At 45.0% G+C, this 26522-nt stretch overlaps 2 protein-coding genes across 2 annotated transcripts; one reads left to right on the top strand and one right to left on the bottom strand.

The window, feature by feature from the left end:
• Positions 1 to 19193: 19193 nt before the first annotated feature.
• cdca8 (cell division cycle associated 8) lies at positions 19194 to 23261 on the bottom strand. Its single transcript, XM_036516321.1, has 11 exons — positions 23188 to 23261; positions 22604 to 22723; positions 21905 to 22033; positions 21645 to 21682; positions 21220 to 21295; positions 21045 to 21124; positions 20225 to 20307; positions 19993 to 20088; positions 19770 to 19899; positions 19553 to 19639; positions 19194 to 19270 (listed from the first exon to the last, which is right to left on the bottom strand). The coding sequence occupies exons 2-11, from the start codon at positions 22695 to 22697 to the stop codon at positions 19235 to 19237; spliced, it is 849 nt and encodes a 282-aa protein (XP_036372214.1). The 5' UTR covers positions 22698 to 22723; positions 23188 to 23261; the 3' UTR covers positions 19194 to 19234.
• Positions 23262 to 23587: 326 nt separating this feature from the next.
• On the top strand, positions 23588 to 26054 carry c19h1orf109 (c19h1orf109 homolog (H. sapiens)). Its single transcript, XM_036555401.1, has 4 exons — positions 23588 to 24207; positions 25014 to 25193; positions 25412 to 25530; positions 25698 to 26054. The coding sequence occupies exons 1-4, from the start codon at positions 23939 to 23941 to the stop codon at positions 25736 to 25738; spliced, it is 609 nt and encodes a 202-aa protein (XP_036411294.1). The 5' UTR covers positions 23588 to 23938; the 3' UTR covers positions 25739 to 26054.
• Positions 26055 to 26522: the final 468 nt, after the last annotated feature.

Below are 26522 nucleotides of genomic sequence, written 5' to 3'. Positions count from 1 at the left end.
TGCTTCTGAGTCTGGCTCTCAATAAGCTTCTCCTTCCTCCCACTGTCTCTCCCTCTCCACCTCACCTTACTCTCTCTCATCCCTGCCCTGCATCCCTTACCCCCCCCCCCCCCCCCCCCCCCTCACTGAAGCGGCTCCTCTACAGCCCGAAGAGACAACAGGAGTGACACCGCCAGCATAAGGCCCTGACTGTGTTCCACCTGAACATGGGAAAAAAAAACCCTCATCTCAAACAGACAGACAGATCTGACTGCTTACAATGAGCTGCCACACAGTGACAGGCACCTAGAACTGCTATACCCTCAGATCTAGCTACTGCAGGGCAACTTCTCACTGATGCTGGACAACTCCTTGGGGGTGTGGGTTACTACATACCAAAACGGATCAAGCAGTCACTGGAGGGTAACTATGCATGGACAAGACAGTGATTTGACAACTCTACATACAGCAAGAGAGCAGAGGGGAAAATAAAGGGGCAAAGGTTCCCATGGCTAACAGTGTCCCCAAGGGGATACATTAGTTCATCCCCTGAGAAACATGGGCATGGGCTGGGCTGAAGAGGGTTACAAACCCCAAATGACAAGGGCCAGCCCTGAGAATTACTCGATTTACTTATCAGGCTGAAGTAACTTCAGAATGAACTCCACAAAACTACTGGATTTCAGCACATGCAATTCTCCATGCCCCAGTAAAATTTGTGGAATGCGTGTAAGGACAAGCTTTCTTCAGCACATTTCCTGATCTAATTTAAACATGACTGAAAATCATTACGACTACAGTCATCTCAGGGCCAAATTAAGTCAAAGAACAAAGGAAACCCTGGGTAGCATTAATTTGAAATAGTGCCTCAGTGTGTGAGGTATTATGGGCAAAATTATTAGCTGTAAGCTGATAACTGATATTAATACTGTGGTCAACACTTTGGTTGTGTGGTAGAGCTATATATGGAGAATGTATGATTTGTAGGTGTGAGCAGCTTGTCATGTTTGTATATTGAAAGTGTTTTTTGCTGAGTGGCAGCCTTGGGGTTTTTTTTTTGTATCAGAGCATGTAATGACACATGGAGAATATAATTTGAACATTTGAGCAGCATGGACTTTTATCTGCCCAAAGTCTTTTTGTAATAGATGTTTTTGTAGTGTGCCTTATGTGTGTGAAAGATAATATGCAGATGAAGTTATGAGAGAAGCTAAGCAAACATGCACAGAAAATATGCACAAATATGCACACACACAATGAAATGAATGAGGGGCAAAGATGCAGAGCGAAACACATTGTGATGCAACTGTACGCCCATTTCAGCATGAGAAAATTAATAACATTCTGTGAAAATAATGCATGTTAAAGTACATAAACCCAAAAAGGAAAGTGTTGGCAGGAAGCCGTTTCAAATATTGATCCGAAACATCACTTTTCAAAACACCAATAGCATGAAACAAGAGAAATGAACCTGTATGCCTCAAAATCCAAAACTTCAAAACATGGGACAAAGTTATTTAGAAATAATTAAGGAAACACTGGGCTGCACTGATTATGAAAAGTGCTTGTTTAATTTATATGAGGGAATACACGTTCATATCCTGGTGTTTTTATTAAGGCACTATTTCACTGGCCACTGAGGAGAGCAAAAAACTCAGGTGCTAAGAGAAGGACGGCTGATTTCTCAGGATGACGGTCTTTGCTCTTCACTCCCTCACACCCTCCTCTCCCCCTCCTTCACCCTTTCCCCTCACCCCCCCCCCCCCCCTTCCCACCTCCGCCTCTCCTCAGATGATTGATGACAGTGGTCTCTCAAGGACAGACAGCCTGAGAGAAGGGCTCATTTTAATGTCGATTATGAATGAGGAGAGGGGTGAAAAAAGCCACTGACCCCCCCCCTCCTGACACGAGCATTCCCTCACCTGTGTGGTGGGTGAACACAGTCCGGATGGTCATGGCCAGGGGAAACATTCACGGCCACGGTCACAAAGGTGCGTATCCACCTGCACCCACGAGATAGAGAGAGAGAGCTGCACTGTCTGGACGCTCTTCAGTCAGATGGATGCGGCCTGATTAATGACACAAGCACAGGGCAAGGATTTCATCATAACTCCGGCTCCTCTGAGACGATCTGGCAGAGGTAGTTGTTTTTCTCCAGTAAAACGAGCACCAGGATTTGACGCGGAAACACAGGGACTACAGAGAAAGGCCTTTCTCCATTCGCTGATCAATACGACAGTGAGGATTAGCCTTTTAGACAGGCAGAAAAGAGAAAGACGGACGCATTTCAAATGAGCTTTTCTACAGAGGACCTGGAGCAGCGGCAGCCAGAGTGGCTTGTTAAAATTCCATGATCAAAACCATCATCTTGTCTCTGCTGATTTTACTCAAAAGGCGAAAAAAAAATAACTAGCTACATATAACACACAGGTACGGCATATCAATCGCAAAAGGGAGCCTGGTTACTCATTTACCTGGAATGTGTCATCGCTAACCATGATAATTATTCATACGCTCGTGATTTTCCTCAATCTATGTGAAGGCATATTACAATATCTTTAGGCCCATCAAAGACACAGGAGCGTTTTATGAAGCAAACCCTGGACACATCATGTGTTTTCCTTTGGTCATTTCTGACAGGTTTTACTGCAGTTGTGAGCTCTCCTATGAACGCCCATCTTGAGCGAGTGGCAGTGCTGACATCTCACAGACAGCGTGGAGGTGTTTAAGAACACCGGCCTTACCTTCGTATTCAGATTCCTGTCACATCAGAAATCCAGCGCCTGCGGTGGATGTCAACGCTATAATCCACCCAAAACGCTTCAGTGGAGAAACACGCGAGGGGAAATCGGCAATGTAGCCAATGTAGCGGCAGCGGCATAGCATAGTGGTAAGGTGCGGGGCTTGTAACTAAGAGGTTAGATGCCCTGCTCCTTGTAACCAAACACCCACCGGTTCGATTCAGCGTTGGGGGACTGCTGCTGTACCCTTGGGCAAGGTACTTAACCCTCAGTAAATATCCAGCTATGTAAATGGATAAAATTGTAAGCCGCTCTGGATAAGAGCATCTGCTAAATGGCAACAATGTAATGCAATGTAATGTAAAAATGTAGCCATGGCGTGGGAAGAAAAAGGACCCACAGGAGGGAGCTGGGTGTGTCAAGGAGGCACAGAAGGATCCAGTGAATCTCCTGCAGGTCTTGCCCCTAGATATAAAGCACAACTATACAGGGAAGCAACCCACATCTACTCAGCCAAGCCTGTCCTTGCAGGCAAAATACATGTGGAGTTGACCTCCGTGACAAAGGGGATTGGTACTTATACAAGGCCACATCAGTTCTTTCCACGCAGGGCCATGCCAGGCCTCTCTGTGTCATACTAGGAAAATGGCTAACAGAAATATGGAAGATAGGTACAAGAACAGCTACAACGTAAATTCTTGATATCATGAATAAAAGATTTTTGAACTAAAAATTTCACTTTATCTTTATTTTTATTTCCTTTGGACCTTGACGCAACAAAAAACGTGTCTGAACAGGAAGGGCATAAGGAGGCTTTATGTTCATATTTCAAAAGTCTTTCATGCCTCTACTGCTCTCTTATGTTCGTTTGACTGCTTTAATAATGGAAAAAAACAGAATTTCAGTCGTCGGTGATTTGTCTTCTTTGATAGTCCGCACTTTAGCCGTCCTGGTTATAACTCATATTAAACTATCAGCCCAATTGGCATAAATATTAGATGAAGCAGGATTGTAAAATATGCTGTAGCGGAGGCAGCCCTCACTTCCTCTGCAGCAAAATGAGAGAATATTAATTACTGTCACTGTATCAATATTAATCTCTCTCACTGTGTACTTTATTGGAAACATAGTTCAGGGGAACGTGATGAGTACAGGAGGTAGAAGGTAGAAATAAGAGGTCAACTTTTGCCAGTCACAGCCGCCGTCCAGAGAGATAAACACAACGGAGGGGCTGAACGTTTAGCATCTTTAGCGTGTCACATTGAGGCTGCTCTCATTAAAAAGACATTAACTCCCAGCGCCCGGAGTGGAGCTTCCTCACCGCCACCAAGATCCGCTGAAAGCGGCGGCGGAAAGAAGACAGGATGCCGACTTGCAGTGCAGAGAGAGGGGGAGAGATAACTGGCATCCTGCAACCCCCCTCCAACGCCCCCCCCCCCCCATCCCCATCCCCATTGCCCCCCTCTGGAGTTTACATGTCAACATTTAATTGATAGCAGGCAATTAAAGAGGCTCACATGACCTTGGGGGAGTGGAGGCTGGATGGCAGTGGGGGTTGGAGTGGAGCTGGAGGGGAACTGGTGGGGAGAGGCTCAGCAGGAAACTCCAGACTAAGCAGTTCAGGACATTATTAGTAAAAGAAGTGTACCGGTAAGTACACAGGGAGGAGCGAGGAGGACCACTCCCACACAACAGAGACAAAGCTAGGAGGGGAATGGAGGGAGGGAGAGAGAAAGGGGGGATGGCAAAAAGGGAACTGTGTAACAGTCAGAAGTGTTTCTCATGCTACAGCTCTCAGAACTGTTTAACACAGGGACCCAAGTTTAAAAAGTGCATTTTCTGAATCACATGTGGATGCTTTTTAACTGCCAGCGAACATCTTTGTGTTAAGAACAACATGCCTTCCCTTCTAATTCATTCAACAGAAGCACTAAAGTGAAAGTATCATGGAGCTGAACTGGAGAGGGAAAATAAGTTGATACTTATTATGTTATAAGTAAGTGTCTCTGTGTGACAGGCCTGGGGCACACCAGAGCAAAGGGCGGGGCAGCTTGCTTCTCCGAAAGCAGGGGTCATCTCTCTGAGCAAGGGTCAAGGTTCAACTCACCTCGTGGAAAAATGGTGGTGGGTAGGCTGTCCACTCTGATTGAAAGGGGCGCGCCTCAAGGGAGTCTCTCTCTGAGCCTGCAGGGGTCGGTTCTGGGTGGGCGCAGTCCTGAGAGTGCGAGAGGGTGAACTCTAATTGAGCAGGTGACGGCCAGTTGAATAGGTAGTTTCGCACCAGGACCACAGAGCGCTGTGGGAGTCTCTCGCCACCAGCCCAGGTAAATCACCATCAGCAGCGCTGCTCACCTGGGCTGCTCTTCCACCTGCCCCGGACCCGAAGGAGGCGGGGGGGCTGGGATGGGTGCAAGCAGCTGCTGCAAGGTGCTGAATCAGTTGATGCTAATGAGACAACTGAGACACCTTTTGCTGACACCTTTAGAGCCTCTCTACCAATTAGGGACAGAAAGTCCCTTATCCTCCTGACCCCGCCCTCCCCTGCATCGCTCTGGCTCTCCCCTCTGAGCCAGGAGAATGCGGTGCTTGTCAGGCCTTTAACCTGCAGGATGCAACCGGCATCGCGGGAGAGAGTTTCTGTCCAGGTGTCACACTGAGAGGGGGATAAACAGCAGGAGATACATATGGTAACATCATTGTACTGACGAGACAGTGAAACCGATTCTTACACAGCAGCTGACTGCACATACATACACACACACACACACCTCTGCAACTCTTTTGCAAAGTTCTGAATCTGAGTTGGATGAATGCTGAGGTGTTCTTCACTTATAGAATATCGAAGGTAGAGCTGTGAGTAGAGAGGTGAATCAAGGTCCAGGTGGACAGGTAAGATGAGCAGACAGACAGGTATGTTTCTTTATTGCATATTCATATCAGGCTAGGTGTTCAATATTTCCTAGCAGAGAAAACTGAACGCTCCCGGAGCAATGGAGATTAATGTCTGGAACATCTTGTGTGCGAGTGTGCATTAAAAAAAACTCTCCCTCACAGCAGACCACAGTGTCATGTGGATTTAATGCTTGCCATTGATGACCGGTGACCACTGATGGAGAAGGGGTCTCTTGGGAAGAAGCTTGTTAATAGTAATGGATCATTAAAATACCCGCCTCCAGGTTCTTTATAACGCCCTAGAGAAAAGCCATTCTCTCCTGCAGGTCTCCGCGTCTTGCTGCAGAGATTCGTCTCCTTCACTGCCACATTGATAACCTACCGTAAGGTTCTAACAACATGCAGTATTTCTTCCCCGGTGTGGTTTGTAATGAGATAGGCTGTGATGTCATGACAGTTCTCATTTACCAAACTACAAGATGACCTGCATTTATGAGTTCTTGGAAATCCCGTCATAAACTGGCTTGTCCGGAACAGAATGCCATTTGCCTGTAAATGCAATGATATTAGAGGGAATTACATTCCTAAACACAGTGTTGAAATCAAAATTTTGACAAAAAAAAGCAAAATATATACAAATGTGGCATCAATTCAAATATTTATAAGATATTAACATATTATTGATATTTGTACATTTAAATAAACTTATAGTACAATATTGCTGACCACAACATTGACTGGTCTGCAAAATACAGGGATTTTGTGTCGTAAAACAACGAATGGCAGGATTTCGATAAATGCCGTAAATGCGGATCGTCAATCGTCATTGTAAAAGAAGGACTGTCTGTATGGAAGCCTTATCAGTCTAATTTATCAAACTATCGACCCCACCAGCTATCAATGCCAACTGTTCTCATTTAACATCCCAGATCAGGACATTCAAAATAAAGGAACAAAATAAAAGGGATTAGGACTGCAGGTACTGCCTTTGTCTCCCCTGGTCGCAGTGCAGTCAATGACCGGGCTTTGATCTGTAGGTAGCAATGTGTTCTTTGTGTGTACTAGATTTGTTATACTAGATGTTTCCCCAAGCACAGTGTGTAATACTGCTGAAATCAGGAACAAAAATTATTCTACACGTTCTTGTTTTGATTTTGTCCTAAGATAGGCACACCTGAAAATGGGAGCATATGGAGACCCTGTGTGCTTTATACTGGCTTGTCTCAAAAAACCTAAAATAAATAGCATTTGTCAGTTTTTCCGTTGTGTCTGGGATTTGGTAGCTAGTGTGTGCATTTTTTTAATAATCTACTTTTTTGTCAGTCTTATAATTCCCTACCACTGAACAGCAATGGTATGTCACTGTTTCCTAATGGGTTGCCCATCCCTCTTAAAATTGTGTTCATTTAGGTGGTGGTTGCAGCAGCTACTGTTTGTACGGTGGGGGAAACTCATGATCTGAGCACTGCGAAACAATGCACAGAAAGCAAATCTCAACTTCCTCCCCCTTCCTCTGTCTGTACAGTACAGCCTTAATCTAAGGAGCAGACAGGGCATGTGCGGCATTTAACCACCACTCCCATTTATCTTAATAAAAATGACGCAAAGGACACGGGTGGCTCGGTCATATTCAAATGGAGTGTGTGTGTGTGTGTGTGTGGTGGGAGGTGTGTGGGGGGGTATAATTGAACACAGTGGCTACATATTTAATCTGCCTGAATGATAGCTGTGTTGTTGATGATCATTAGAACTGTAGCGGCTGGTCATTACAGATGCACCTCCCTCGAGATGCGGCATCCTCAAAGAGTGGCGGGAGCAAAGAGAAAGTACACTACTTATCCCCTCTTTAACAAGCGGTGCTGCGGGCGGCCGCATCGATAAACCACACAGAGCATCCTAACGGCGGGATAAGGAAGCCGCCTTCGCAGTAAGCCCCTCTCAGAGGGCCTTGCTTCCCACTTTTGTTCTGAAACCCAGTAACACCCTGTAAGCCCAATCCATCACAGACCTAAAGACCGGACCCCACCGGGAGTATGTCTACCCCTTGGAGCAAGGGTACGGCTAAATCGCTTTACTGCACCATGTGACCAGAGCAAATCTACAGAACATGAAGGACAGAGACTGGAGTCCTTCGGCCTACAGGGGCAGATGAAGGGAAATTAATAGTCACCTTCAACAGCCAAGAACACAACAAAGTGGTTATTTTAAGGAGAGCAAAATGTATCTGGGTTGAGGCCTTCAGTTATTTATACATTTCTCAAATGGTTTTTTATCCTTAAGGTTGTACTAATTCATCTATAATAAAAATGGAGTTAATCTGGAGAGAAATTACAGTAGTCACACACTCGGGGCATGATCAGGAAAGGTGGAGTAACTCGTTGAACATGCAGTAACCATGGTAACCTTTTGAAGACAGAGTGGTATTTTCTCTGTCTTCAGATTTCTGCATTCAGGCAAACACAGACAGGTACTCTGTGAGCGCCATCATGTAGAAGGGGGAAAGAGCGCACACAATAGGCTACAGACATAAAAGGAGAGGCTACCGTGGCTGTGGGGAGAGTGTCACAAAGAAATGCTTTAATTTAAGTGCAAAGGGTGGAAATCAACCGTTCAACTTTTCGGTATATTTCGAGACCGTACATTTCTTTGTGATATGCGAAGTTACCTGAACTAAACAAAAGCATGCATAAAAATCATATTTGAAAGGGCAAATGCAGTTACGTTTTCATGTGTAGAATCATGCGTTAGTGTTCCAGAGGTGTTTTTGAAGGCAGAATGTTTTCCTGCGATTCCTTTTCTAAAAGGACATTGTTGTAGCTTTTAATGATCGAACTGGAGATGCAATTACGTTGTAGGGTTGGTGATAAGATCCTTGTTTTCATGATTCCAACAAACAAAGGCCCTTTAGAGACAACTTTTATCTTGTATAATTACCTTGGCAAAATTAAACTCATCAAAACGGCGTTTCACATTCTGGACTGGACGCTGCAATGACCTTCGTTCCATCATGCTGCGGTGCTTATTCTGGCTCCACACTGAGCGCGCGAGAGCTATCCACGGCGCGAGGCTCCCTGACCATTACAAAATGCGGACACGTGCCGTTGTAGCTGTCACGCGATTTAGGCACACATTCACTTTGAATTATTTATCTCTTGGGGGAAAATGCGATCACAGCCAAAACCAACAAGGTCACCTCGCGTCACCCCAATTTGCCAAATCTCTGCTCTTGCACCGCTCGCCATACGTTTCCCGTCAGAACATTTCACTCCGAGCATAACTCACGACAGGACTGAACATTAATAACGCTCCGGGTCGCATTTAAATGAGCATGTTTCACACAGGTGTAATGCAACACCTGGGTGAGTGGTCATTAAAATTAGGCGTCTTGCTTTTGGTTTATTGCCTGCCAGCCTTCCCTACAATGGCAATAATGTGACACTGTTTCAACATTTTATTTGGCCAATGAAAATATTGTAAAAACTGAAATGAATGGATGCCTTCTAATACTGTAAAATCGTCTCTATCGCAACGTATCAATTTCCCAGAATACACTGGGTAAAACAACGCACTGCTAAAGCATTCATTCCTGTACGTTCCGAGTTAGTGATTTTTACCCGCTAATTACGATACTCCTGCTTGAAGCTCTGTGATCAAAGATTCCAGTTTATGAGAAACATGAAACTGCATACACAATCGCACGTAAAAGAAACGACAGACAAAAATACGCCTCAAAAATGATTTTATAGAATATGTAGCCTGGTGTTTACAAGTACAAGATTTGTCGTTATTTATTTTTTATTTTTCATGATGCCTGCAAACCCAGACTCATAACAGTAACGATAAACTTACAATCTTGCTTGCTTCCAAGAAAGCCTTGTCTAAGACATAAGGCAGAGCCCATTTTCTGTTTAAAAGGGACATTCTTTCGGAGGGGGTGTGTCTGAAGAGAAACGACATATCGTAATTCCATAAACCCTCCCGTAGATAAACTGAGGCTCCCATTTTCACTGCTGCGACGAAAAGTAATTGAGCGTGCCTGTTAATATGCACACAAAGCCGAAATTATGTTTGATCACTCTCCACTCGAGCCATGGTGTACGGTCACGTAGGTCAAATGACCCTTTCCGCCACATACTCGATAACCCATAACAAACGTCGTGGACCTGTCTGGTAATATTGTAGCCACGCTTTTTCCGAATTGCTGCAGACGATTTCACGTGTTCAAATCCCACGAGGCGCTTGTGCCTGGAGCGTCTTCATTAATGTGTGTGCGCTATGACTGGAAGCGACCGTGGTTTAATAAAACAGTATAAAGAAAAAATCCTACAATGACAAAAGAACTTCATTTCTTAAAGCTTGCTCTCAATATTTTATTGCTTTTTATTTATTTAATTTTGTTGATTCGGATAAGAGTAAATAAATCTTATTGCCAAGATTCTCCGGCAGATGGACGCAGCTGTGCAATATTCCCCTTTCAAATCCCAACAGAAAAGAAGTGCTGTGAAGATGCAAGGTTTTAGTATTTGAGAGAAACCTTAAAACATGCCCGGTGAATGGTCCTTAAAGTCGCTATTTCCTTTGCTCCCAACACTCAGATGTGCAAGGGAGGACACACATGAAGCGGAGTCATGTATGTATTCAATTCATCGAACATCGATTTAGATGCAAAAAAAAAGAGGTTACGCAACGTTGCACAAATTCACCTACTGAACTGAATTAATACAGAAAAGCAATATGCCCCTGTGGGGTTTATGGCGTGACAGAAAGGACCGGCCATTTCCATATATCTACTGAAAGTAATACACATAGGATTTCCTGAGGAGCTGATCTGGAATGAGCCATACACCAAAGAGAATCAGGGCTGTGACTGGAATAAATCTTAAATGAGTAACAGGTGCGCCAAGCTCGCCCAACATCGGTGCATCCACAGCTCTGCATGTGCATGGTTTTTGTCACGAAAAAAGCAAAAGCGCAAGAATCATAATCAAGGATCAATCAACATCATAAGGCAATTAATATCACCTCACAGCAATATCATCTCACAGCAAAAGATGGGATCACGTCACCCAGCTGTGATCTTCACCTTAAAAATCATAATGGGGGTGATCTGGGCTCAATACATATATCAAAAGCCCTCTGCACAGAAGTGACAGATGTACAGCAGCAAACTTTGAAATAATTATTTCTTATTCAACTGGTTCAGAAAACACAGCATCCGACTGACAGTGGAATGGAGCAGGATTGGACCCCTGTGGCTGCAGCACCTGTTGTGAACCAATCAACTGGCAGTATGATTGGGTACATGATGAGCACCAGATTCCAGATGCGGTGTACTTTACCTCCGTCAGTGGAAAGCAATTGCTTCAGGGCTCATCAGCGAGCTCCGGGGCTCACTGGTGTTTTGAATTGCTCCAGGGCTCATCAAACCACAAATGAAGTCATGTGGCTAAGGTCACCAATTAGCGGCTAAAATCAGCTAAAAAAATCAGCCTGAGGTTTCCGGTCACATCTGGCTGAGAGAACAAAGTCAGGTGAATTTGGTGAATGTTGGTGTAGTTTAAGGGCCTGTTATGGGCTGAAGCATACCAGATGGGCACCAGACTTTATGCCAGTTAAAGACTGTGTCATTTTCACAAAACAGTAACATTTATCTCTGGAAGCCCTGTACTTTGTTCCTGGACAGCGTACTCTCTCTGAACAGTAATCTTTCTAACCTTGAGGTGATTTGTTGACATCTAAACCGTAGCGTTAGGACAGCTTTTCAATTCAGATGATCAATAATTCATTTGCTTTTCGATTTCAGGAACTTAGTTCAGATAGATTGAGAATGCTTGCCCAATATTGCTGATTGACAGCAATCTATCACTATTTGCTGTGTGGCATTCCAAGAGAACCATTGTCTCCTCTCTTTAAGCACATAAGAGAAATGTAATAACTATGCAAAAAACTGGGTGAATTAGACAAAGGCTCGAGGATTGGTGGAGAGAGGTGTTGGGAAGGCACGGGTCCAGCACGTCTGCCCCTTTGGCTGCGGATTGGCCAGCTTTCCCCCATGTGGAAAAATGAACATTTGGACAGATGGTGAGAGAGCTAATGGGTCTCCTGTGCAGTCAGTGGGGGGGGTCGCTCAGTACGAGCCTCAAACCTGAAGCCCCAAACTCTCCGGGCTCAAGCTGGCTGCCCGTCTGTGGTCTGCTCCCCGCACCTCTTGCATATTTGGTGTCCCAACCCCCACCGGTGGGGAGGAACACACACACCCCTGCCAGTTCAATACACTGCGGGTCACGTCCAATGCACATCCTGTCCAGAGATGCATGTTTGTGTGTGTATTAGGGAGAGAGAGGAGTTGTAGGTGAATTCAATAATTATTAGTTAAAAGTGTGGAGTACAAATATCAGGTTTGTCAGGTCAGTCCAGAAAGGTCAAAAGCAGAGAGTGTCCTTGTAGGGATCCTTTATGCATTATATTAACCCCTTCAGTATCTTCCATTGCATGCCTGTAATACAGGGCACAGCAAAACACAGGCCAACAAAAACAGCCAAACTAATCTAAGTTTTAGTTTATTTAGGGTACATACACATGTACAGACAGACACACACACACAGTAGTGGTAAAGCATTAGCTGGTGCTACCTTTCTACACACTTCATCCCACCCGGTGAGTCTCCTGTATGACCTCTGCGGTGCCCTCCACAGTGCTGCCTGTGCTGAGTGGAGCAAAGTGCTTTGCAGCGCAGTGATTTCCTCCAGGAGCGACTCAGGTGTGTGTCAGACGGGCCGCGGCGCTGATAAGGTGAGGTAATCACCTCCTCTCGCAGAAATGCCGTCGCGAGGGGGCAACGGAGCATGGATGATGAACCCTGATGTGATGCTGATGGTTCTGAGTGGCAAGCAGGTGTGTGGGAGGGGGGGGGCAGGGAGCTTCATGGCTCCCCCTGCTGTGCTTTGCTCTGGTCTACACCTGTGGCCCTCCTCCTCTGCCTCCTGAAACAAGTGTGCAGTCTCACGCGCCACACACAGTTTTCACACGCCAGTGGATTAAAACACACACGTGAGCACACATGCTCACATATGTACACGCACACACCTGCACACGCACCTGTAGTTCTCACCCATGTGGCATGTATGGATACAAACTTGAAAGGGACTGACACATGAAGTACACACATGCGCATACAGATACAGTGTACTCATGCACACCCTCCGACACATGTGGAGCATATACAGAGTCCATGCTGACTCACACACTTACCAAGCCCTCAGTATGTATAATCTCCAGAGACAGGCCCCCAGTGGTCTAAACGTGCTGTTCATCACTTACAGCAACATTGTAAAATGAAATCCTTCAGTATCCCGCTGCTAGACTGCAAGTGTTTGTTAGGAGTAGTGTGTGTGTGAGTGTGAGTGTGTGTGATTGCTAGAAAGTGAGGTGTCCGCTCTCCCATTTTGAAATTTGGACAACACTAACCCTGTCTCTGCTCTGTGTCTCAGCTCTCCTTAATGAATTGGTTTTACACTGTTTGGTAGCAAATTACCCAAGCCCTCCCCTCCTAATTTTCCAATTTGCTATGTCATTTATATGTAATTTAGGTTCGTATCGGGCCATATTACTCCCACAAATAGGGTGATATACTTTATCGAAATGCAGCTTTTCAGAAAAAGGGGGTGAGGGGGGGAGGTGTAAACCAAACATCAATTGTGAGCCTTAGAGGAGACTCAGGGACAGGCTTGGGGATGGATGGTGGGGTAATGTAAAAGGCCTAATTAGCTCTCTGAGGCAGTTCTTTATGCTGTTTCAACAGTAATATCATACCATTTATTTTAGCCTCCTTTTCTATCTGTGTAATGAAACATGCAATAACATTTCTCAGTTTAATTCAGTCTGGAGACACACACACACATTCGTGTAATAACGGGTGATTTATTTTGTGAGGTCTGTGCCATCGTAGATAGGTAATTTAATGTTTAAATTGATTTGATGAAATCGTCTGGTGGGATGGATCATTTATAGTTTTGTCATGGTCAGAACATGCTAGTCTGGACCTGAGGGTCATGAGCTCAAATCCCAGGCGGATGCTGTCATTTTACCTTGAGACACAGTGATTTGTTTCTGTCATTCAGCAAAACAGCTATATAAATGAGTTACAGCATACAGTGTGGATACTAATGAGAGCATCTGCTAAGCAAAGAGAATGAACCAGTATAATTCTGGGGTTAACAATGTTTACATGTCCTTGAGCAGGACCTGCTGTTTCTTTAAATCCATGTTTATACGCAACCTCCTGTAAACTCTAGTTGAGGTATTTATGTAGGATCCCGTGATCTTTGATCTTATTCTGTAATCTATAGGTCCAGTGTTGATATGTGGTCTCTTCTAATCTCTGGGTTGACGATTATAGAGAACCTCCAGTTATCACTGGCCCAGGTAGTTATTCTTTATCACTGACTTTAGTTTTGGTATCTGATGTTCCCCTCACTACACCGGTCACCTGTATGCAGAGAGACGGAGGTCCACCTCATCAAACCGCCATCAAGCTTAGATGAGTGTGCCAGGGATGGTTCAGAAAAGCCAAGGCAGACGATTGCTGACCACTGGGGTCCCTTGGGCCCCCTCCACCTGCCCCCCTTCCTCTCTGAGAACGCGTCACACGCACTGTACGGCACACTAGAGCATGTGCACATCTCACACAATGCCTTGTTTAACAGAACACAATACACACACATACACTTCAGCGATGCCACACCACGCTGCACTCAGCTGACTGAGCGAGGGAGGTGGCGGACCGAGAGACTGCAAATAAATCGATTAGGGCGCGTTTGACGGATGGGACTTTTAGGGGGACAGGACACGCCAGAGAATTAATTTGGCTGAGGGGGGGAAAAAAGAAACCCTGCCAGTCTTATTCATCTCCAGCTCAGATTTGGTAATCTCTGGGATCCGGGGACTTAATTAGGGTGTTTTCCTGCCGCTTTCTGGGGTAATGACGCGTGTGAGGGATATGGAGGGCCGATGTGTCCCACGCAAGCTCTAATGATGAAAGAGGGAGAAAGAGTGAGCCAGAGAGAAAGAGTGCAATAGAGAGAGGCTGAGGGAGGCAAAAAAAAGAGTGAGAGAGATGGTAAGAGAGACAGTGCTACAAGAAATATGCATGTGCCTTACTGTCCTTGACCTACCATGGCATCAGACTCCCTGAGAACCCTTCACCCATAAATAAACACTATCCTTCATCTGCAGAACACATTCAAATTGCAGATCAAAGGTTTACGGCAATGCTCAGAGCATACACATGCCCAAGCAAGAGAGTAAAGATTTGTTCACCATAGTACAAGAACGATTTGCGTTAGAGACTGATACTCCTGCTGAGAGGACTGCTGAGCAGATCATTACTAAAAACAGCAGTGTGTCTCTGTGATTACAGGTAAGTAGCTTTCCGATTGTAAGTTCACAGACAAAGGTGTCAAAATTCCACTGAATCGGTACAACCATAACATTTGTGAAATGGATGTGTGCTTTCTTTAACTCATATTTAATATTATCATCATTATCATTATTTCTTAATTTGGGAATGAAGGAGATGTGACAAGGCAGTGCAGCACTGTAAAACCAGAGGAAAGTATGACTTTCAGTTTGGTGCAGGTGAAAGCTCTCTCCGAAAGGTCTCTCCTGTTTGCTCTAGCTGAGACTGTGGAGACGATGATGAGTGATGCATGTTTAAATATGCGGTCCCAAGGTAACCATCCTCGTATCCCCCCATTCTCAGACTCGCTGTCTCTCCAGTGTGATACTCCACATTCCCATTGCACATATGACGGCTGCTGCCAAATGTGTGGTTAATGAAAACGACACCATGCGTGAGAAATGAACCCCCCCTTCCCCCCACCTGCCCATCCCCCTTGATTTTTAAAGGGGAAGTTACAAAAACGAGATGAGGAAAACAGGTGTGCAGCTCTCAATTTGCTAACAAGGGAGCTGATCTGTATGCACCAATGACCACAACATCTGTCAAGCTTCTGCACGGTATTTTCCTCTCCAGGAACACAATGTTTGCCTGTGGAGGCTAGCAACGTGCACAAGGGGTACCTGTGCATGGGACGTATAGAGAGACGCGGTGTGCTGTTGGCCGTTCTCAGCCCCTGTCATCAGGGTCACGTTAGGGTTGTCAGCAGCGTACAGCCCCGTCTCTGCCAGAGATCAGGGCAACATCTCCCTCCAAGCCCCTAACGAGCTCATCAGCCTTAACGAGCGTGCTAATTGGAGGCGTTTGCCGGCTGTACTGAAGGTCGAACACCGAGTTACAGTGGCGGGACTGGAAACTAGTCACATGAGAGTCGCATCGGGAGGGCCCTGTGATTCGCCGTATCGAAACCAGCCGCCTATACGTCCTCCTCATAAAGCCACATGATACACAATCATTCATTCGCTTGCTGTAACTATGTTATCCCAATTACCTGAAGAAATTCACATTATTTCTCTTACATTACTTTGTATGCATCCATTTCAGATGTCTTCACTGTCACCTATCACTAACCAAGCTGTAAAGATAAAGGATCACATCAAACTCCCTTTAATCGTTAATGAATTGATAGTAATTAAGTGACCAGCTTTACCTGTTACAGGGGCCCTTGGTGGGTTATAAATTAATCACAGGGTTTGAAACCAGTTTGCAGAAAACAGTCATACACATTAGACCATTATGAAAGAGAGAGGACACAAAACACACATACTAGTATAGGCCATTATAAATCCCACTGTGGAGGAAGAGAAAGACAGGGAGCCAAACTGCTAACACACTACACTTGGTGGAATGCTTTGTGCTTCATAAAAAGAGGGTGGGTTATCTCTGCGCATCCCAGCCACACCAATTGTATCTGCAGGAAAAGATGGGATAGAAAAGGGAAGCTTTGTGTTCTGTTAAGCATGAAAACTGATCTGATGAAGGTAAACATGTTCCACTTTGAAAGTACATGCCCACCCAGGAGAAAAAAGCCTGAATTACATTGTCAGTCAGAACAATCAGGAGTTGGTGGCAGCAGTCAGCTGTGTTTTTTACAGCACAAAGCAGAACACTGTAAGTCTTATCAGTGCCTTACATCCCAGGACAGAACATTGTCATGGGAGAATGACACTGTTAGGTGGAAAATGTGTCCATGAATCGGGGCACACAGGTCTCTGCGTTCTAGTGAAGAGTCCATGCTCACAGAGACAACACATGGGGCGATCAGTGGAAAACCCTGCATCACAGAACATCCACTCTCTGTAGATTTCAAACCAGGTCATCTCTGCAGAAAGATTTAAACCTCATGTGAGATGCAACTGTGCGTGTTTAAATATGCCCAAAGCCCCTGTCAAACCAAGAGACCTCCGAGTTTCTCACACATGCAAGATGAAGAATTGTGCATGCCAGCAATGAAACTGGAAAATGCCAACATGCACACTGGTCCCAAAGCCTGCTCATTCAAAAGTGAGGATTCAGTTAAATCTGCCCTGTCATTAATCATATGAGCACAGGGCTCTCCGGATGGTGAGAGAGATTGAGGGGGTGGGTGTTGGACCAGCTGTCAAGAGTCACGGAAGGCCTTTAGCATGAGTGGTGCCACATCAGAAGTGTGGAGGTCTCATACTGCCCCCTGGTGGGAAGTTAAAACATCTACAGTTATTAATTCAGGGAAGGCTCTTACCCAGGGTGACAAAAAGTAATCTACACTACAGCATATGAAAAGGCCACATGAACAGAAGAGGTCCTGTAACCATCAGCAACCCAAAAACATCAGATGCACTGTACAAAACATAGCTACTGTAGCCAGTTTCATACAAAAAGCAAGACTAATAAACGTTTATGAATATTGTCACTACACACTAAACCCCATGCATAGGATGTTAGACTGACTTGTTCTTCCAAGTTTAGCAAGTGGTACCATTTCAGGATTTCCAAGTGTAGTAAACAATATATTTCTGATTTCTCCAAATATGTCTTAACATATTTCCTAACAACCAGGAATTTACAAAAAGCTTTGTGTTCTGTCTTACTCTTAAAATGCTCTTGTGTGTTAGACACATGTACACAGATGCTCTCCCATTTAGTTTAGTGAACTCAGGAAGGCTGTTTCTGAATATGTGGGCAGCAATGCCTTACCTTCTTTTCACACAAGTCATCACCAGGATGATTTGTTTCCTAAACAGTTAATACATTCTGATACAGTGAGAGATCTGAGGAAGAACGGATGCTTGAACCAATCCAGCTGTCAAGGCCCTCAGGTTACCTACCTCTCCTCTGATACATCGATGCATTTCAAATTCTCACATTTACCTCTCTTACCCATTCCTTGTTTTTTTGACGCTACACTGGGGAGCAGCCAGGCGTGAGCAGCCCCCCGTGACCAACCAGCGAACTAATGGAAAACTCATTTGCCTTCAGCAAAGCCGCGCCTCAGGCAGGGGTACGGCAGGATGTATAATTAATCCGCAAAGCACGCTGCTTTCACCCTCCCCCCCAGCCCCCTTCTACCGGAAGCTCAGTCCTAATTGAATTCCAGGTGAAAACGCCGAGATCTGCTCCGCGGCCAAATGGAATCTTTCCCAAGCTCGATACGACACAGCGAGCGATTCCCGCGAACCGGCAGCGGCAACCATCGAGCCGGCCTGGTGCTATTCATTACCGCGCTATTAAAGAAATGACAGACGCAGACCGAGAGGCTGCTCCGGGTTCATTTCACGCCACATCGGCACAGCTGACGGGATTTCGTGCCGAGCGGGGAGCTCCGTGTCGGGGGAGTAAACATTAATGTAGAGCGCGCTGCACTCCCGCACGATCAAGCGGCGCCGAAACTTCTTCAAATTCATATTCGTTTCAGGGGTTTAAACATTGACTTACAGCGGGAAATTATGTGAATTAATGCTGGGGTCTTATATAGGGCAGAGCTTTCAATTTTAAATCCTTCTTTAAGTCAGTTTCCTTTCGATTCTCCCGAGTGAATAAAGGCATGAGGATAGCTGGTAAAACAGGTCAACTGGTGACCCATACTGTTAATATCCTGCCACCCAGTTATAAAAAACACAACACATTAACAGAGGAACAGTCAATCTCAATATGGTATTTATTACTGCTAGGGTCAATATGCCAGGACTCTCGTCTTTTGACAAAAGCTAAGGCTGCTAGATCTGCAACTGCCTAATAGCCATGACAGTGAATAAATCCCTACGTAAAAAGCTCTATGTACAAAATCTTGCTCTTTAGTGAAATGAACTTTGGCAGTTTTGACTTGTATAAAAACAGCTTGAAGCAAGCTCTTAATTCACTGCCTGTGACAGTCTCAAAGTATATTTAGGGTGTTTAAGACTTGAACGCAACAGTGGGGGACAGTCAGCTAAACTACAGGACTGAGGATAAATGACTCATTGCAATGATAAAAATGAATCCTCACAAGGATCAACAAGTGATGGAAACTGAAAATGGACAGAGTAATACACATGGAAAATACAATTTAACATAAAAGACAAGGAAGGAGGTAAATGAAGTTTTTTTAAAAAAAGAAGGAATCCTGTACAAGGGCCGCAGGGGCCTGTGACTGAGTGAGGTCATCACTGTGACTGAGTGAGGTCATCACTGTGACTGAGTGAGGTCATCACTGTGACTGTCCGCAGAGAGACGTAAGGCGGTTCTGTGGATGAGAAAACAGTGAATTAGAACTGAATTTGCAGCGAGCATGTGGTGTAGGCTCTGCACCTTCACAGAGCTTTCTCCCAATTACATCAATTTACATTTCTCACTTGCCAGCCCACACTTGCAAGACTTGTAAGTGAAGAGAAAAATGACACAATTGAGAAAATGTATTCTGTGAAGCCAAAAATCCTCAGTATGTATTAAGATAGACTGTATCCTCTTAGATGTGTCTGCCATTGCGGCAGACATCCCTAGTGGGGCTCTTCCTAACAAATGATACCTGCAGCAGTCTGATGCTCTGCAAAGTCGTCTCATCCAGTTGACCCAAATCCACCGAATCCATCTCACTGGCCAGCAGCTGTAAGCACTGCAACCACACAGACTTCCAGTCAGCAGAGGACACACACACACGTATGCACACACACAAGGCCACAAGAACCCCATTTCCTGTGGTATAAGGCTGTGGAGTTCCCATCTTCTCCCCCCTGACCACTCACCTCGCCATTCCCAGCAGGGATGTTGAGGATGATGTCATTGCTGCTCCCAGAGATGGGAGAACCATTGACGGATATGCTGTAGACCCGCTCTTTGTGCCGCGGTACTCTCACTGCCGGAGTCTTTGGGAGCCTGGGAGAGGGGAAATGTCAGAACAGCCCAGCCACGCCACCTCACACCACAAGTCAACTCATACACTGCCAAAAACCCTAAGACTCCTCTCACCTTGAGTCAAAGCGTGGGGTGATGAGGGGGGTGGGCCCCATGATAGATGTGTCCAGGATGGTGCGAGCGGGAGTGACCAGGGGCTTCCTGCTGGTTCTGATAACAGAGGAGCTTGTATGTATTTAACCGTTTTCACCTACCTTCATCCCACACATCTTGGTCAGAAATAAAATGTCTGAACTATTATAGTAACATAGCTGATAGTGAAGGGCATTGAAGAGCAGACATGTACCTTTGGATGGAGGTGTTCTGCTTACTGGATGAGAGGGCTTTGGCCTTTCTGGATGTGGACGGGGCTTTCCTCGTCATTTTCCCCTGTAGCACGTGAAAAAGATAAAGCACACTATGTCAAGTGCACATAACCTACATTCAAAGACTAAATGAGTGTGTATTATGTCATCATCATGGACAAAGAAAGCTTGCACATTATGCGATAATGTCATTCTCCAGGGGTCTTATTTTCTCAACGCTTCACATGCAAAAGAAAAGAGCTTGTAAGCTTCTTATCAGGGAACGAGTGATTTATCAAGAAAAGCTGTGTGGACATACACCTGCAAACATTCTGTGATTGAATGATCACACTACTAGGATTGGAAGTGGTCTGCCCGCTGGGCAGTCTATGTTATTTTCAGAATTATTGGATAAAATGTCATGCACATCTAATCCAACAATTATTTCATTTTGTTAATGAAAAAAGGTCACCTTTATTCTATGTTTTTACAGAAGAAATATTTTTGTTTTTCAAAGACAAATTGCAAAATATATCTGTTGCTGCCCAACATGGGCATATTTCTCTATTTTAGTCTCAAAGAACAACTTTTTCCCCCTCTTTTCCTTGATTGTGCCCTCTTTCCGACCCATGATATGGACTATGGGCCCCGCAGATCTACTATATTTTCCTTGAAAGACTGACAAATAAAACATTTTCACTTACTGTATGCAAAATCAGAGTTGCATGTGAACACACACACATTTAGTAGCATACATTGACATTGGTATGCAAAAGGACTGAGGAAGCCCAAGACCAAAACCTGACACCCCACAGCACTCACCTTCTTCGAAACAGTCTGGTTTAGGGGAACATTCTCCTCATCCTCCGAACTTGCTTGGACTCCTCCGCGCTTGCGGACCGCTGAGTGGGAGAGACAGACAGAGGTGACTCCCTGTATGGGGTTCAGGGGTGCAGGGATGGTGAGGAACAGCGAGTTCCCCTTAAGAGTGACCTACCTTTTTTGACAGACTTGGGGGGAATAGTGTGAACCTCGGCCATGACGCTGTCCACCTGAGCTGCAACCTCCTCTTTCTGTAACAAGGTACACATGGGTGAGTAACACCCAGGCCACACCCCCTTCCCAAAACAGGAGGAATCCAGAGCCTCAGTCAGCAATAGTCTAGAAAGCTAGAAACCCTGAAAACAGCATTATACCAGCGTAGGTCTTCAATATCACATCAACCCAACCTCCTGGCTTCTGTCGCTGACTGCAAACTCAGTAATGTAGAACAAGTCAATGGACTGGACATAAGAACAGAACAGCCATCTGTTGCAAATACACAGCAAACATTCAGAATGCTTCCTCCCCGACTGCACTACCATCAACAAGAACCAATCATGTATTACAGTGCTGTATCAGGATGTGTTGTGTGACAAGTACCTTAGAATCCTCAACGGGGGTCTTCTCTTTTTCAGAATCTGGGGCAAGGAAAGAAGAGTCAGTCTCTTTTGCATGTTTTGATGAACACTTCAACATTATATATTATAAAATATTATACTGAATTATTTCTCAACACAGAAACTCATGTCCTCAGTCCACAATGAAAACTACTGACCCAAAAAGAATTTCCCTAGCCAAAACTTTGACACGATATGTCAATGATTATGTGCAGTATGTTGACAGTGTACAACAATACTTACCACAGAACTCAAGCCAGTTCATCTGCCGCACCGTCTTGGGCAGCTTTATCAGGGCCATATTGTAGAAGTTGTCTGCATCTTTCAGGAGGCTGTTCATCCTCTCCTTCAGTCTCTCCACAATGGTTTTCACTAGCAGGTGAGCATTGTAGTCATGTCAGGATGTGATCAGCACAACAAACAGACAGCATTTTTTTAAGATGTGATTAATCTACAATTCTTTAAATTAATTCTGCCCCCCCCCCCCCCCCCCCCCAAACTTTCCACGCCGCACAATTTCATATGTGCATGTATTAAAGAAGGGCAGGACGCTGGAGGCAGACATGTGGTGGCACACACCCAGAGATAGCAGCACAATATAGTATTGCACTTCACTAGCCAAAGCACAATTTAAAAACGTGGCTCACCACTGTACAAATCCCTTAACACAGCATTTGCACACTGTGCCACCACAGGCCACGATTGAATAAATAAGCATTGGTTGACATAGCGTTAAAAACCCTAAAAACGGGAAGCCATACGTGTCCAAAAGAGTCATATCCCTGGTCATTTAAATAGGCCGATGGGCTTGTAGTTAGCAAAGACAGTAAACATAATCATACCAAGTTTAATTTCCGAGAGCTAGCAACCCTCTTAACTAGCTATTAACCAAATATGAATGCTAACATGCGCTTACGGTAGAGAATTAAAACTCAAACTTACCCTCGCTGTCAAAGTCATCGAGAAAGGCCTCCAGCTTGGCCATCTTGGGATTGTTCTTACGACTCTTGTTCGTTGTCCTTTTCCTCGGGGCCATGATGATACTGGAACTGTATGGTTAGTCTGTATGGATTGCAATGATGGTATTTGATAAGGAAAATTTAAGTATTTTATCTGGTCATAACATCAGTATTAGCAGAATGTTTTGAGGCTGTGTTAACGTTAACATAGCAAAAGGTAGCTAAGTAAGCTAACGTTAGCCCGTTGTCGATGCTGGTGTGCATGTAGCTTGCTAGACTAGTTATTTACGATGGAAATATAAAATCGAAATGGCCCTGTAAATCTTGCTAGTATATCACTTGCTTGCTACCTTGCTACTCCTTTCATTTTATAACGTTAATGCCAAAGCGTTTAGCTACGAAACTCATAGCTAGCGAACTCATTTCCATAGCTAGGCAACCGCGCCAGCTCACTGCTTCCGTGTAAAAACATCTGTAGCGCCATTAACTACAAATACAGACTAATCATACAGCATCAGAAAAATGTAGCCTATTTAAAATATGTCGGCGCTGAAAACAAACACTTACTTGTTAACAAATCTTTGAATATGATGATAAAATCCACGAGATTTCTCCCCAAGTAACTAAAACCTCAATCCACATACAAAGCGACCGGTTACTATTTTCAAAATTAACCGCTGCAGTCCTGACCAACCACTAAGAATGGACTTCATGGTATACGTCACATGAGTGAGCCCTTCCACCAATCATAATGCGAGTATATTTGCCACCAGTTACGTCAGATTAAAAAGACAACCTCGGTATTTACAACAAATGGGGAGGACCTTCGACAATTTATAGACCAATGGTATTTCACAAGATTTACTATGACCAATAGAAAGTTACAATTTTTTCAACGTCTCCGGAAGCAATACATGCGATTTTCCTGGTCTGAACGTCTCGCTCCACGGTAGCCTAAAACGTGCGTTTTGTGTTAGTGGTGGTGTGAAGTAATGTAATTTTATCATACAAAGTCCGTGTCAGTTATCTGTGAAACGGATGTCATCCAGATCGCTAGACTGCTATGTTTTGCTGCGCTATTAAGCAAGCATATTGATTAGACTTACCTACGTTGCTAACTCAGATTCACTTGTTAGGACATTTTTCTCGCTAACTAGGCCAGCTCGCAAACTAGCCAGCTGGACAGCTAACTTTTCTTTAATGACAATGTAGTGTTAAGATTTAAGCTGTCTTGCTCAGTGCTGAATGATTCCAGTAGGTCGCTCTCTCGCTACTCCGGATAATAGCTGGATAGCAAGTTGCCCGATGAGAGAAAGAAATGTCTAATTCTGCTGTTATGTCGCTTCATCAAGCACTAAAAAGGTGCTTTCAGTCTTTAGAGCAAAACCAAAAAGTGTGGAATTGTGTGCTGGATGAGTGTGGGCCCTTGATGAGTTCCCTGGGAAATCTGGCGGAGCAGCTACTGGCGCTACACAACGTGCGAATCGAGAGTACGCCTTTGGTCCGGTTCCCCGACCTTCACGAGCGCCTACGCTACAAGCTCTTACTAGCGGTGGACACCGTCCTGGGAGAACTGGCGGCGAAAATGTAAGATTATGGTCTGAATGCCCATAGCTGCCAGTGAGTGAACAATACTGGAAACGCTGCCTTGGTCGTGTTTTAAGATTGTAGTAAATTCAGGTTGTGCCTAGTTAGTTCTTAAATTGCTGTGGACTTCCAGTGTACAAATATCTTATGTATGGCAGAGTAAACCGTGCATGCATTGAGAAGGATCTATTCTGGGCAACGTGTGTGAGGTGATGATATTCCCATACTTCTGCCAGACGGTTGCCAGGGTTGCCAGGCGACTAAGGGGGGAGTTTAACGTCTTTCCATGTGATATGGCTGAGATGCTTGTGGCAAAGATTTTTGTGTCATGTCACTTCACTGTCCTGTGCCCATGTCCTCCCACAGTGAAGTGCTGTACATTTCTGTACATGCTGATGAATGACGTGGTCAACTGTGGCTTGTTTCTGAACTCAGAACAGCTGCTAAATCACAGGGCTCAGTTACAGGTTGCCAGTGGACAGTGATGTGTATACCGAAGAGGTCTACAGGACAGTTGAATGAAAATGGCAATTCACTTTTGTCAATGTGCCGTGTCTTCAAAGACTCGCACTGAAAAGTATGCAGAGTTCTCATAGACCTGCCAAAGCAAAAAAGGGTCAAGTGTTCAAGGCAGGGGATGCTTCGCAGAGTTGCTATAGCAAAAAACTGTCTTCCAGTGCTACTCAGCCCTCTTTGGAATTCTTTCCTTCCCTGTGGTAATGATGTGCAAAAGTGACACATTTTCCCACAGCAGCGTGAATCTGTGGTAGCAGTCTTCCTGTGTCTGAATGCTCTCCCTGTTGCAGGGGCGCTCTACAGACAGTGCGCGACGCGGTCAGTAACCAGGTGATGACCGTGTTCCAGGTGTACGAGCAGCACGCGGACACACTCGACCTGACCACCTGCCTGCAGCGTTCTGCCGCCCTCCCCTCCATCGCCGACATGCTGGAGTGGCAGCAGGATGCAGAGCGCTACTATCGGCAGCAGTATCCTTCCTCTGCCAGACTCTGGGTTTGCGAGGGCGTTTCAGTCCACGTACACTGGGTTAGAGTCAACACACGGCCTGGTGCAAGATGATCCGAGTGGGAGGAGCTGAGATGAAAAGGACCATGTCAGAGATGCTAAAAGTAGCATCTGGAGTGAGAAATGGAGGTGTGTGTTTGGGTGTGTTACACTGGCCTTTGCATTCCTTAGCCATGTGCAGGTACCTGAGGAGAAAGGCTTTTCTGCAGACACTGAAGCACAATGACCTCTCTCACCTGCAGAAGGCACCTAAGAATTGGGAATCTTTGGCCATGCCCAGTGGAGAGGATGGCATCTCAGGTGAGCACTGACTAGGGGCTCTGTGCTCAGCCTGTCTACCCCAGAACAAAGAGCACATTCTTCTCCTAACCTGTCATACCTGCACACCTGTCACATAGATTAGCAGTGGAAAAATATAATCTTGGCCTCTAATCTTATTTGCATTTTCCATGTGTATCTCTTTTCAGACACATTGTCAAGAGTGTCCCTGTTTATGGACTCTCCCTGAATGTGCCTCACTGTGCTGAATGGAGGGGCCTGCCAGCCCAATGCACATGCCCTGTCCCATGTGCAGGTATACAGCCCCAAAGGGAATACAAAGAGAGAAAAGCATGAGACTGGGATGACATCATCCAGGAATACTGTGCTGAAGAATAAAATATAGAGGTTGGAGAGTGGGACATCATAAGCTGTATTACCCCCACAGGTGGTGGCAGGAGGTGCAGAAATCTGCCAAGGTCAGAGCGGGGGCTAAAAAAGAGGAGGGCACAATATGGCATGGACCAAGGGGAGGGGAGGGAGCACCCAAAATTGGCAGGCTGGCTTCACAGAGAGAGGATGGTACTGGACAACTGAAGTCCTGATCTCAGTCCTGCTGCAGATTGCACATAAATAACTGTGCACAGTGTCATCATTCAGTTTCCTTTCGCTCAAATTATTGGCAATAAACTACATAAGTCTGTTGGTTAACAGTTGGTTTTCTGCTTTTTTTCACTTAATTGGACAAAACTGCTTCAGTATAGCCTCTTTCCAGGAGAGGGCAGCTTTGTACAAACTGACTTTGCAGAATGAAATGACTGATTGTAATCGACTAAAAACTGGATTAGTTTCTCACACATTATTACATTTATTTATTTATTTATTTTTATGAGAGTTCTTATAAATAGAGATTATTATTGTACCATTAGGTGTGGCATATTCCTCAAATAAGACAGAGTTGTAGGAGTAGTCTTTGTATACTGGACAGCTGTCATGCACCTTTCACCTCAGGCCAGCACTGACCAGTGTAATGG

Source organism: Megalops cyprinoides, chromosome 21, assembly GCF_013368585.1.
Source record: "Megalops cyprinoides isolate fMegCyp1 chromosome 21, fMegCyp1.pri, whole genome shotgun sequence".
Taxonomy (NCBI): domain Eukaryota; kingdom Metazoa; phylum Chordata; class Actinopteri; order Elopiformes; family Megalopidae; genus Megalops; species Megalops cyprinoides.
Note: the sequence above shows the minus strand (reverse complement) of the source record. Positions and strands in the feature narration are given on the sequence as shown.